The sequence below is a fragment of the Condylostylus longicornis genome, unplaced genomic scaffold (genome assembly GCF_029603195.1).
Source record: "Condylostylus longicornis isolate FDR11 unplaced genomic scaffold, ASM2960319v2 ptg000037l, whole genome shotgun sequence".
In the NCBI taxonomy this organism is placed as follows: domain Eukaryota; kingdom Metazoa; phylum Arthropoda; class Insecta; order Diptera; family Dolichopodidae; genus Condylostylus; species Condylostylus longicornis.
In genome coordinates, this window is record NW_026578006.1 from 112,237 (window position 1) to 126,915 (window position 14,679).

General features: G+C 23.8%; 1 protein-coding gene across 1 annotated transcript in view; it reads right to left on the bottom strand.

The window, feature by feature from the left end:
- Window positions 1-13,005, bottom strand: part of LOC129608881 (protein Wnt-10a) — a 32,292-nt gene extending 19,287 nt beyond the window's left edge. Inside the window, exons 1-2 of the mRNA XM_055520649.1 lie at window positions 12,810-13,005; window positions 46-272 (exon numbers count right to left, since the gene is read on the bottom strand). Of these exons, the coding sequence (XP_055376624.1) occupies window positions 46-272; window positions 12,810-12,871 (289 nt within the window). The 5' untranslated portion in view covers window positions 12,872-13,005. The remainder of the gene's footprint in view (window positions 1-45; window positions 273-12,809) is intronic.
- Window positions 13,006-14,679: the final 1,674 nt, after the last annotated feature.

A 14,679-nucleotide genomic window follows, 5' to 3' on the forward strand; every position in this document is an offset into this window, starting at 1 on the left:
AAAATTAAATGCAAAAAATTAAAATATAACATTTTTAATACATACCTTTTTTTAATAAATTTGAGGAATGAGGATTTCGACTTTTTGTACTTAATGAAGAGCAATTCCATCGATGCCATTGAAATTGAATTTGACATTCACGTATCGCTAATTCAAGTCCTTCTAATGCAGCTAATGTAACATCACTAGCTTTATAACAAAGATCTAATTGATCTTTTGTTAAATCAGGTACGGAACGGCACATTGCACGTCCGTCCGGTGTACCGTATAGACTATAAGTAAAAAAAATAATAAAGATAATTGAATTTTGAATTCATTCTAAATCTATTGTTAAATTTACAAAATTTTTAAATTATATTTGAAAGAAATGTAGGAGAAGGTTAAAAAAGAATTGTAAATAATATTAAATATTTTCATTTTGTTTTTTGTTTTGTTTTTTTTTTCACTAAATTTAAAAATCCATTCACAATTTCATTCACAAAGGAAAATGTGTTGAATCACGTATATTTAAATAATCATTTGATTTGATCATAGAGTATATTTTATAATAATTATACAATATTGTGTTTGTATGTGTGTATACTTATATAATACAATATATAGCATAAGAACAATGATCATCGTATAATATTCAGTGACCATGAGTCGTGATTATTAAAGAAGTTCATCATCTGTCAAAAAAAGGTCAAAATATATTTCAAATAAATATGGAAAAAAAAGTATGAAAATGTAGAAATAAAATAAAAAAAAAAAAAATAAAATTATGACAACCATTTTTTTTTCTCTTTAGATTTCAATGAGAATGAGCGAAAGAGTATCTACATTAAATTTTGTGATGTAAAGTAACAACATTATCATGATCGCCGTCATCATCATGAAATCAAGACATCAAAATTTCAAAACAATATAAATATACACATATACATATATGTACATGTAATTTATGAAGTAAACGGCTTTTTATAAGTATAAGTATATGTGTATGCAAAGTGTATAACAGTGTATAATAAAGATGGAGAACTGTTGAAAGGCTTTCTTCTTCATTCTTGAACAGTTTCAAAATAATTTTATTTTATTAACATTTTATTACTACATAAAGTGAGTGGAATTTTGTTGTTTGAGTTATAAAAGAACCTTTTTTTTTTGTTTGAGTAAAAAAGTTATGATTTAAATGCTTTTTTTTTCAAATTCATTTTTGCCGTTTTCTTTTTATGGTATAAATATGTGTGAGGTGATGAATCAGGCAGAGGTCGCTTACTATATACTAAAATTTTCGCGTATAAATTCTCTTTAAAATTTCGATAAGAACATTCATATGCTAGTTCAGGTGATTATATGATAGCTTTGCTTGCTTGCTGCTCCATTAATTTTGATGCGAAAAAATATTCGTACGCAGAATTTTATATAAAAATTAAAAATAAACAAAAAATTAAACAAAATAAATGTTAAATAAAATTAAGATATGAAAAGGGAAAATTAAAAGAAATGGGCAAGATTCATTGCACACTTGAATGAACATGATCGGAATATAAATTTATTAATTAATTCGTTTAGAATTTATTATATGCATTTATATTTCGTAACATTTAGCTTTATTTTGCTTTAATGAACATTTTTTTATATTTTGTATTTCTTTTTAGAAGAGATTTAAAATTAAATTTTTCCAGAATTTGTAATAAAACCAATTTAAGTTAGGCTTTATAAAACGAATGAGTATTAAGCTAATTCGTCAACTGATAGAACATTATTAGCTGGTGAAATTAAGATAAATGATGGATTTGACCTTTTTATTTTTGAAGTGGCAGCATGGGATTGTTGTATGATATATGTATTAGTTGCGTGTGTCATCAAGATATTTTCATTGTCTGCGCAGCCTGAAACTCTTCTGAGTAGATTAAGGTGTTGAAAAATGCAAAAGTGGAATATTTTAAATTAAGATATTTAGTACTTAATTTGATGGCTTGCGCGGCTTCTTAATTTGATATTATTCAGAAGAATGGATGGACGAATAGATTTGTACATAGCAATTAAATTTATTTAATAAAGCAATCAATTGTCATGATTTTAATGTAAAACTCATTTATTTTCTTGTGCTATTCCAAAAATTAACAAGTGTGACTTCTTGATTTATTTCTTATATTTTTAAAGTTTGGTAAAATGTTTTTTAGAAAATTGTCAATTTCACTCTACATCCCTTTACTTTTAGTGTGGATATACAAGAATAGAAATTTATTTATAACTTTTTCATATGTTTCCTAATATTTAATTATAAAAAAATTTTTAATAAGAAAAAATGCATATTTTTAGGCGTATCTAAAAAAAAACAATTAGCGATTATCTTTAATTGCTAATTATTTCAGATTGTGTAGTTTACAATTTAACGAATAAATATTTAAATGGGTAGTTTTATGCATTAAAGGGTTAAATTTAAAAATAAAATTCATTTTAATATATTAAGCAATTAATAATTTTTACTTCTAATTGATGAGATTTCGTCTTCTCTTCAGAATTCTTGTTTATCAAAAATCTTATGAACTTTTTTTTTCTGCCGTTTTAGGGATTTGTTCTCTTGCTTTTTCAAATCAATAATGCAAAATTAATAAATTTAAACCCAAACCAATACAATGTGAAAATAATAATAAAATACAAAAAATATTGTTAATCTTTTGTATAAAAATTCTTTTAAATATAATTCGTATTAGGCGCCCTTAATCTTTAAAACTTATAACAACATCATAAATTTGTACTAATTAAAAGTTTAAAAATTTTGCTAAAAATTTGTTTCTTTAGATTCTAATCTAAGAATTTAGATTTTCTCTTCAATTTAATTTGATTATACACACATAGCTATAATTTTTTTAAAAATAAGAATTCAATAAAATAATCAATGAAATTTTTAAAATTCAGTCTGCATTCATTTTAGTAAAGGAATTCATTTTTTGAATCCCCAAAAAAAAAAAAAGTAAAAAAAGTAAGGACAAATCAAGAAAAAAATGTTTTAATTTGATAATTGAGGGCAGAGAGACAAAAAAATTAAAAATTAAAAATAAAATGAAAGGGAACGATTTCGAAAATTTTGACTCTATTGTCCCGCAGACACATGAAATATTTCTTACACTTCAAATATTGAAATATTTATTTTTTTTTCTGTATTATTTGGGTTTTGTCTTTTTTTTTATTAAGTTTTTTTTTTGTTTTGGCAAGTTAGCCTTTCTCAAAAAATATTTCCATGGGAACTGAGTTAAAATGAATTTCTCAACTATGGTTATTTTCATATTGAAGTTGTATATATGCATTTGTGTGTGTGTAAGCACATATTTACCGTAAAATAAAATCCAATAAAAAATCTCTACATAAGCATTTTCTTTAACTTTCAACTTCTGGTTTTTGTCTTTTTTTTTTCATTTTTTTATTAGCAGTTAGGCAAGAATAATCAAAAACGCATTTTTGTTTATAAAATTTGATTATAAACCAAAACCAAACAAAACAAAAAAAAAATACGGAAAACAAGAGCAAGAAAAAAAATTGGGCATAAAGGGGGAAGCAAAATACCTGATTTTCAATCCTTTCAGTTTATCTTATGGAATGCAAAATATTTTGTCAAAAGACTGATTAATTAAATTTATAACAAATTTCTTGGATCATAAGTATGTGTGTGTATGTAATATATATAAGAAATAGCTTTTAAATGAAATCTTTACTATGTTTTATTTCTTCTGTTTCTATCTATATAATTTAGTATATTAATATTTATCTACATAGTATATGCACATATACATACAAGTAATGATATTAAGAAAATATTATATATGAAGTACAGGAATTACAGTGTAAATTGTATAAGATGAAAACTGAGAAGGAAACGAAAATTTATTTAAAAGTTCAAAAATCAAAGGAATACAAAGACGAAGAAAATTTGCAAAAAAGAAATGTAAAAAAAAAAAATTTAACATGAGACTGACCAGAAAGAATTAAAGAGAAAATTTCAATAAAATATTTTTTAATTTTTTGTATTTTTATTTTAATTTTTGATTTCATTTTATAAGCTACAGTATACAAAACTATTTCGACATGAAGAAGAAAAAAAAAGGACAACCAAAAGAATTTTTCAGATTAAATATTATTCAAAAATTCAGTGGTTATCTTTCACTGGATTTCATTTTAAAATAATTTCTTATTTTTTAATTTTAAGCAACTACACAGAAATTGTATAAGAAGATAAATTAAAAGTAGTGGCAATAATAAAATCCAAAAAAAAAAACAACATTTGATAATTTTTCTCGATTCCTCACACAATATGAATAAATAGAGAAAAAAATAACAAAGAATCGTGCTGGATTTCTCACCGAATTTCTCACCGAATTTCTTCTAAACTCCTAGATTTAAAATTATTTTTTAATAATAGATTGATAGTTAGAAAAGGTTCTCTGGACTTAATGATAGCATCTCGGTTTAATTCAGATCCGATCATTTGTATAGATTTACTGGAAAAGCGATCTCTGTTTTTTTTTTAATATTCTGTACGATGTTATTATTAGTCTTACGAATGATTGTAATAGACTAATAATATTACGAATTCCTACGAAAATTGTAGGAAATTGTAAATTTTGTTTGCAATCTTTTAATTAAATGCAACATGCTTCCGAAAAATTCTGTCGTTTTAAGAAAACACTTAATTAATTGAACTAAATAAAGTAGACTAATTAAATTTTAATAGATTAAAATATATAATTTGAATCACAGAAATTTTAAAATCTAATTGAAAATTTTGAACTTTGTTGGTTTCTATTTTTAATCATAGAATTATGTATTTCAATAAATTTAAGCGTACTTGAGAATTTAGACCTATTGAGAATGAATAAAACAAAAGTATAGGAAATGAGATTCTTTTACTAGGAACCAAAATTAAAATTTGATAGGTCGTTTGCCATTATCCTAACTCAAAATTTTGAGTTTTTAATATTAAATCTATTTAATTTCCCTATTTTAACATAACGGGAAAATAATAAAGCAATATAACGAAATAATAATCGCCTATATCTATGAGAAATCTTTGCAAAACAATCTCATGTACAAAATAATGTTCTATATAGGATTTTTTGTTTCCGTCTTGCCTCTTCTATTTAAATTGAATGAATAATTATTATTAGTTATCTAAAGCTTGTTTCTCACTCTTTCATATTACATTATTCTATAGAATAAAAATTCTTTCTTATTACATTAGCTATGTATATGATTAAATATCAAAAAGTTGTTCTATGTATTATTGAGTTTTAAGGTTCGTTTAACTTCTCTTATTCTTATTATTTTATTTCTATTATTTTTCTTTTACTATTGTTGTGGTTTGTGGTTGTCGGAATTCTTCAAAAATTATAAATAAAACTTTTTAGTAGAGTGAAAAAGAGATAGAATATATGAAAAGGATGAAATTTATAGAATTCTATTTCTCTATAAAATTTTGTACAATCAAAAATGGTTGATGTTGTTATCATTTTATATGTTTTACAAAAAAAAAAAAGTTTGTTGTTTTAAATATTTTTCGGGTTGTAAAGTTTACAGACAAAATATTTCTTAAAATTATAAACTAATCAATATTAAGAAAAAAGAATTTTTGTGGAAATTTATATGCTATTTAGAATGTTAGTAAAAATGTAAGAATGTTAAAGCATATAGAAAATCGCTTAACTAAAAATTTTCAGCCTTAAATTAAATGTTCGGCAAACAAACACTTTCAGCCATTTAGGAGTACATATTGAGCGTTTCATATAATTTTGGTAAGTTTGTATAACATTTTTTCCATTTTATTGTTCGGTTTTAACAAAAATAGCCTCCAAATATATGCAGCAAAATAATTACAGAATTATCTCCCATATTTTTTTACAAAGTCTATTAAAAATGCTTGAATTATTGTAACCTTTATATCATAATTTTGTAGTATATATGAAAAGTTCTCCCTGACAATTTAAGGGTTAATATTCAATATTAATATTTCATACTCATAAATCACTTGTTTAATAAATACGTTAAAATATTATTACACTTAGTTCATAACACTATTGTTCTTTTCAAATTAATTTAAGTGAACTTATTCATTTTTAATAGATTAACTTCATCTCAATTTGTGGCACAAATCCTTATAACACAATATGTAAGTCCTGATTAAGAGCACTCAAATTTTAATTAACTGTAAATTTTAATGTAAATATTTATTAAAATTACAGCTCTTTAACTTTTGTTTTTTTTTTTTGTTTAATTTTAAAAGTGAAATACCTTAATAATTCAACAAAAACAGCAGTTTCCTATTCAATGTTAAAAGAAAGTAACGTTCATTTTAATAATAATAAATTCATAATTTCTTGTTTTTATTTTATTAAGTGATTGTTGTTCTTTTTTATTTTTTGTTGTTTTTCTTATATTTATGTCACTTTATGACTTGCCATTCATAATTCAAAAAGCGGAAACTTCAAATGAATTATGAGAGGCCACTTATCATTCAATTATTAAATATTATCGGTGTGTATGTGTGTTGTTTTTTTTTTACATTTTTTTCTTTTTTGCTTTTTTTTTTGTTCAAACATAATTTATTACGTCACAATATATATAATGCTTTGCATATAATAAACATAAGTAGTCAACATTAGGATTTTGAACGATACAAGAAAGTTATTTTTTTTTTTTATGTTATTTGTGTGTGCAGTCGCCACCGTTGTTAGTGCTTTTGTCGTTAATTCTTATTCTACCGTAATTATTTGCATATTCAATTACATGCATCGGAAATTTAAGAAAATCTTTGTGTATTATCGGGGTGAGAAATACGAGAATACTGAATATTTTAAATGTACCACCTGATTTTGATGCGTGCATATATGGGAAGAAGTGATTATTATATATGTGTCTGTATAAAAGTATATGTGTATATATGTCTGTAGTTAATTGTATATGATTATATTGTGGTTATATTTTTATTTTGTTGTGTTTCTATACATATATTATTACATAATTATGTACTCGTATGTAAATGTATATAATGCAAAAACAATTACATATTATGAAGTAAACAAGTGAATTTTTTTTTGTAGTGACAGTCACGGATAAAAAGAATGCGCTATATAGTTGTGAATTAAAAATAAAGTTTTATGCTTTTTTTTATTAGAAATTAAAAAAATTGACTTTCGTCTTTTCACTTTTTTGTTATCTTTCTTTTTGTCTACGCTTTTTGACGAAACATTGATGTGAAGTTGAAGAAATTTCTTAGTTGACCACTAAGAACATAAAATAAGAATTTAGAAATAAATTTACGATATCGAAATTCACAAATAAGCAGCACAATCCCGCGGTCGATATATAAAGTATTTTTCATATTTCTTCGTAGATTTCATTTTTATTTTATTTACAAGAATTATCGAATTAAGCAATTGATCAACTGCACAGACCAACAAACATTGCAAAATAAGCATTAGAAGAAAAACAAATATATTCGACAATATTTCTGGAAGTGGTTGAAACGTTTGATAAAGTTTGATATTTATACGTAAGAGATACATTTATAATTCGAACCTGCTCTGATTCCTCTAAACCTTGAAGACGAAGAGTCCACCTTGAGACCTTGAGACGAAAGTTTAGAGGAATTAGAGTAGGTGTCCCTCAAGGTAGTTCTATGTTCTATTTTAAAACCTTTTCATACAAGTAATTTATCATAAATAGAAAAAGCATGTACGGCTACATATTTTTGCTGACAATATTACAATATTGATTGCGTAAACTAGTGTTGAAGAATAGGAATTGGATACAAGCAAATAGAAAAGTAAATGGAAAATAATACTGAACACAGAAAAATATTTAGGAATGACTTTAGACGTCAAAATCATATGGAAAGAACATGTCAAAAAAAAAATAGAATTAAAAAACAAAATATAGCGAAAACTACTGGCTTCTAGTTTGTGGACATTGATTGACGACAACCTACGGCAAAGTGTATGAACACATAACTTATAACCAAATAATAACGGCATAATAGTATCCGATTATGGTTTATAAAGCATAGGATAAGGAAGGAAAAACTGAAACAAGCGAAATCATTCAATTTGGCCTAAAGTTGTGATACGGTAATTCTTTGCCTTCCTTTACGGAATCTAGATATAAAAATAGATTAAAGTAGTAAAACTAGTGTTTAGTCAATTTTGGCTGTTTTTGGGAAACCATTACCGCCCAGATGCGTATTTGCTTAAAGTCTCCAATTTTTGATATATTTCTGAATAAAGTATATGAATTTGAATATATCTGAATAAAGTGTATTACCTGATTCGGCAAAGTTTAGGCAAATGTTTATTTATTTTTAAAGATTGTGAATAATTTTATTTAAATCGGATTGTTGAGGCAAATAATAGCAAATTGTACATTTAAATGCTTTGATATTTTTATAAAATTAAATATTCAAACAGAAATATGTTAATGTCATACCATGGTATATGGTAAGTCACTGTAAATTTTCATATAATGCCCCATATAACAATAGAATTTAATAAACAAAGAATTCTTCATGGACTTGATTACAATTGAGCAAAATTTTTTTCCTTTCTTTTTTTTTTTATTCTCTTTTTCTTCGTTTTTGTTTTAATTTTTTTTATTGTACACCCTAACAAACCTTTGAAGAAAATAAAAAATTTTAAGTAGAATCAAGTCATTAAATACCTAGGTCTTTTCCAAGTCAAAATGCACATATGTATATGTACATATATGTATATGTAAATTAAATATATCTAAGTACTTTAAAACCGTGAGTATTGAATGCCTTTTCTGTATTAAAATAATAATATATCTATCTCTGTCACACATATTTACATTACAATGTATTAACCGAATTCGTAGTATATGTATATTATTCATAATCATAATTCTTAACATATTATTAAGAATTTTAACAACTTTATAACAACGGGAAAATAATTAAAATGAAAACCGAAAAAGGGTTATGGATCATACGTAATCCATTTGTAATGACGTGTTAACACTATTATTGCACATACATTATTAGGGTAAAAAAAAAAAAAAATATAATATATTTTTGTTTTTTTTTTGCGCTATCGTGTGGCACTACTTATTGTAAGTGCATGTATAATGCGTAATTTACAAATTACAATAATTTCAAGACAAAAGGATTAAAAAAAAAAAGCAAAATGAGAAGAAAAAAAAAACAACAGTGATAGCATAATTTTGATATCCAAGTCATAACTTAAATATATGAGCAAATTTTTTTCTAAATTTACTGTAATAAAAAATATACGAGAAAAGAAAAAGGGAAACATAAGAGCATAAAAGTTTAAGTGTATAGGAAGGGAATAATAATGATAAACAACAAAAAAGGATAACATTCTGTGAGAATACAAAAAAAAAATTTAAATATCAAAGGAAAAAATTTTTTTTTTTTGGCTTTAAAAATATTATTTAAAAACATTAAAGAAAAGAATTTTTGTTTAAAATTTGTTGTAATTGCAGTAATATAGAGGACGCTATTCTAGGTCTTAAACATTAAAGTACATAATGAAAAATTTTTGTCTTTGATGTAGTTTTTCTTTTTTCTCAAAAAATAAGGTTAGACTTGTTGAAAATATTGATTTTAGTCTAAAAATAAAGAAAGAATAATTTTAGTTCATGACCTAACATAAATATGGCATAGAGGTACAGGTGACATTATTATTTTGTCTAAGTAGATTGTTCGAGTATCTTAATTATAATTTAGTAATCTTGATGAAAAAAAAAATTCATTCTCCTTATTTAAAATTCATTTGATTGAAGTTGAAGAATAAATTTAAAGTTTAAAAAATTATGGTCTGGTATTTTAAGTAAAATTCGTTAAAAAAAATTTATTAGAAAAAAATTCGACATCTTTCATATTTTGTAAGCGAGAACATCAAATATGAGATATAAGATATTTGCTTTGAAAATCAGCTGTACGTTTGGAAAACTCAGATTAGTTTTAATTTTTTGCAGTGCACATAATTTTTTGTCTAAGTGTAAGCCATGCGTTGTGGCGTATAAATAAAATTTGTGGCACATATATGCTTTCAAAGATGTGAATATGTGATTATACCAAACGTCAAAAGACTGGTCATACAAAAGAGAGTATATAGCTGTTGTAAATGAAAGTTGGGAAGGAAGTCGGAATTTTTCTATTCAGGCGCGTTTGCAGATACTTTGATTTTTGTATACTAGGGCGTTCAATATTTTTTTAAAGGTCGGTCATTTTATCATTACAATGTAATGAAATTAAATACAGACAATTTTATATAGCAATTGGTTGCCTTGTTATCACTTATTTCTTACATTATGAACGGCTTCCATATTACGAGAAGTTAGAAAATGTAATGTTCCTAAATAGTAACCAACCAAAATCCGATCAATAGTCTGTAAAGTTTACATTTTGAAAATATGTACCTGTTATATAATGTTCATGTAAATATAGAAAAAAATTTAATTAAAACTTTTGTGTAAGCTAGATTTAATCCGCATAAAAGCATCCTTAACAATCCTGCACCAAAAATAAATTATCATATTGTATTTATATGTATATTAAGAGTAAAGTAAAATATATTACTATTTAAGGTTAAAAAAAAAATTAAATAATTTTTGGGATCAAATTATTAAGTTAATAATTTGAGTTTTTGGGGGGGAGAAAAGAATTTAATAAGTAAAAAATTGTTACTTTGCTACTGAGGCTTACTATTTTTTTTATATTTTTATTTTATTCTTTCCCCTCGACATTGTGAACATTACAATTAAAATAAATAAAAATAATATAATAAAATAAACCCTGACGGAACTTTCTTTCCCTCTTCTTTTTTAACGTGCACGTAACTGTGAATTTAAAGTGATAATTCATTGTTCCACAAAAGAGAGAAAAATGAAATCAGAACAATAATAATGTAAAAATTCATTCAAAATTGCCAACCTTTTCAAAATGTTTTTATTGCATAAATTTAATAATGTGAATGTTTGCATTACACTTCATATTAAAAAGAACATTGGTTTATAATGTTGTAATGACCATGTGGGATAATGATACCTTCATTATTATAAATTCCTATATGGGGTTACTTTTATTGGTATTTTTGTAACTAGCTATACCGTCGCGAGTTGTTGCAATTTCAGAAGAATGAAAGTAGTATTTATTTTTATTTATTCATTCAATAATCGTAAGTGGCCTCTTGATAAATTTTTTCTTAACCTTTACTTAAGTTTATAAAATATTCGTTACTTTTGGGTCACCTGGAGCTTCACAGGGGTAGTTTCCAAAAATCGAGATATCGTCGAGACTTTTCCAACAATCCAAAATTTAGTTAATGAAAATTTCAACTGAGTTCTTGTAGATGCTTATTTCATTTGAATGATATTTTTTTTCTACCGAATTCATCCCTAAGTTGTTGCCACCCACAATAATAGTATTGGATCTATTTAAAAGCAATTATAATCAACAGACTGTAAATATAATATTTTTAGAGCCAAATGTAATAATAACAAAATATTCTTTAAATTTTTAATTATTATCGCCGTTATGAATGGGCACTACATTTTAGTCTAGATTATTACTATGAATCATGTTGTTTGAGTGAATTATTTTTATTAAATAATTATTAACGTTTTGCTAAAGTATATAATAATAATTGTTAAAATTATATACATATATACATGTATATAAAAATAAATAAAACAAGTAAGTCTTAAAGTTTGCAATCTTATTACAGACTCTATTCAACCTCATTTTTAGTAATATAATCGGCCATTATTTTAGTATATTTTTATGCAATAGCGGAGAACTTTATTGTATGCACAAATTCATCATATATATACAAGTACCGTTATATTCGTATAAAGTAACTTTTTAAAAAGCATGACCGAACAGAGAAATTAATGCAGAGAATATTGAAAAAATCCAATCATAAATCAAAATAATAATTATATGAACAATGAACATAAAAATATAGACTAACATCTATTCCTATAAACAATTTCTATTAGTATAAACTTTTACCAAAAAACGAAAAGACAAGAGAAAAGCAATAACAAAATTTTGATTTTAATCAGCTTATGTACTTGCATATATGTACACCTACTTGTAATTTATAAATTGCTTGTAATCTATTGTGCATGTAAACGTTGTAATTTTTTCTACAAATACTCCATATATTATGTACGTATATAATATGTGTGTGCCTTAATATACAAATAAGCTTTACCATACAAGCCATTTAATTTTTTGTTCTTGTTTTTCATTTTTTATATTATTTTTCTTCTTACATATATTTTTCAATTAAAAATTACTCCCAGTTAACGTAATCGTTTCATTACTTCTACTACGCCAATTTAATATACAAAAAAAAAATTTGAATTTAATGTTGCGTTTTTTTTTTTTTGATTTTTTTTTTCTATTTTTTCTAAATTGCAAAACAAATTTTCTTCCAGTTAACGTAACCGTTAATTGGAATGCATATTATATTTCCTATGGAATTTAAATGCACACATTTACCTATATGGTATTAGCATAGAGGTATTATTTTTTGTATAATGGTTTGTAAATGTATGTGCACTCTGTATTCTATTTGGGTAAATGAAAAAGTTCATTAAGAGAATAAGAAAACAAAAGGGGTGTTAAAACAGAAAAAAATAAAAAACAAACAAATTTTGTTTTTTTTTTAAATAAATACAAAAAAAAAATCATAAAAATAATAATAGCAAGGATAATAAAAGTTAATAATACAATAAGAAAAAAAACAAAAAAACAACAATATAAGTGGAAAATTTGTGGCACTTACCACTCAACACTTGCCAATAATATAAGAATAAAAAAATGATCCTTTTCTCTCAGGTATAACATTTCGGCTTATGTTGAAACAAATAATTTATTTCTACGATGCCGTTGTTATTACAGTTATCCTTTATTTTAAAAAATGTGTGCATTTTTGTGCACTCATGAATATTTACTGTTATAATTTACTTCTTATATATTTTATTTTTTTTTTTTGAATTTTATAGTTTGTTTTTTACTTATTTGTTTGTTTATATTTATTTCTTTTAGGTTTAATTTGCTTTCTAATAGTTTTATTAATATTAATTTCACTTATTTTATTTTTTTATTTATTTTCATATTCTCTAAATCAAATGCGAGTTATATATATATTTATAATAATATATATTTTATATTATGCTATGTTAGTATGTAAAATAGATGTAATTTACCTTGAAAATTATTATTTTTTTTTTTGTTTTTTACGCTAAATTGATATTCTACAATTTATGAGTTTGCATTTTTTCATATTCTCTATATGTTATGTATGTTTGTGTGTATAGAAATAATTAAAAAAAAAAATAACTATATAGACTAAATTAAATTTAATTGAACATTTTAAATTTATATTTCTGTGACAATAAGACAAAGCTGATTAAGTCAACTCAGTAACAAGTTTAGACGCTTTAATATACGTATTTAATTATGTAATCCAACAAAGTTTGTTTTAATCTGGACAGCTTTAAGATAATTAAGTCAATTCAGAAAACAAAAACACAACGAAAATAATTTGAATAATTTAGAACTCTGATTATGATTAAAAAAACTCGACTATATTGTTTGTTTTTGGAAAGACTTGTTCAGATTCCGAGAATATCGATCAAGTTTAAGAAATAATTCTAAAAAAAAAATCTAAAAACTGACATTTTAAGCTAAGTAAAAGATAAAACAGTCAAACAAATACTATGGGCTGTCTCAAATTAATTAACCTAATCATGACTTCTGTAAATTAATATGTTTTTACTGAGTTTTTATTTTAAGCAGCCCAATTATTAAACGAAATCGCACATATTTCTCCAACTTAATTTTGAGTTAATTTTTTTCTAAAAAATATTGTTAAACTAGACTTACTCAAAATTAATAATTCATGACTTAGGCACAGTTTTGTCTTATTTATCATATAGAAATAATAAAAAAAAATACGTTATTTCACTTTTATGATGGTTTTCCGGGGTAAGAGTAAAAATTTTCATAAAAAATAAAATTGTTTAAAAAATTTTTTTAACACTACTTTTTATTTTTTATTACACTTCCTTTACACTTTCTTTGAATAACTGTATATATTTTTATAATATGTACATTTCTTGTATTAAATATTAAGTATCTACTTAGTACATGTTTTTATTTTTGTATTTTACATTTTATTTAATAGGCTTAACAGATTTTCAATGAAATAAACAGAAAGAAATGTAAAAATATAAGAAAAAAAAAAACAAATTATATTTATAATTTTAATACACAACTTAGCGTGTCAATTAATCACAAATTCAATATCACGCTTATTTCTCACTTTTAAAAATTTATTTTCATTTTCGATATCATTCTTTTCAAGTGTTTTTTTACTTTTATTTTTTTATATTTAAAAATATTTATATTTAGTGATGCATTCTTACAGGTTATATGATTGGAGGTTTGTTTTTTCTGTTTTGTTTTTGTTGATGTTATTTTTTTGTGTTTGTATTTTTCATTTCAATTCACAATTTTATAATCACATTCACTATTTTGCGTGTTTTAAAGTGATATTTATTTTTTAAACTTTTAAATATTTATTACATTAACTGATAAATTAAATCGTTTAAAAATTGAAATTTTTTATCATTATTTAAAAAATTTTTTAA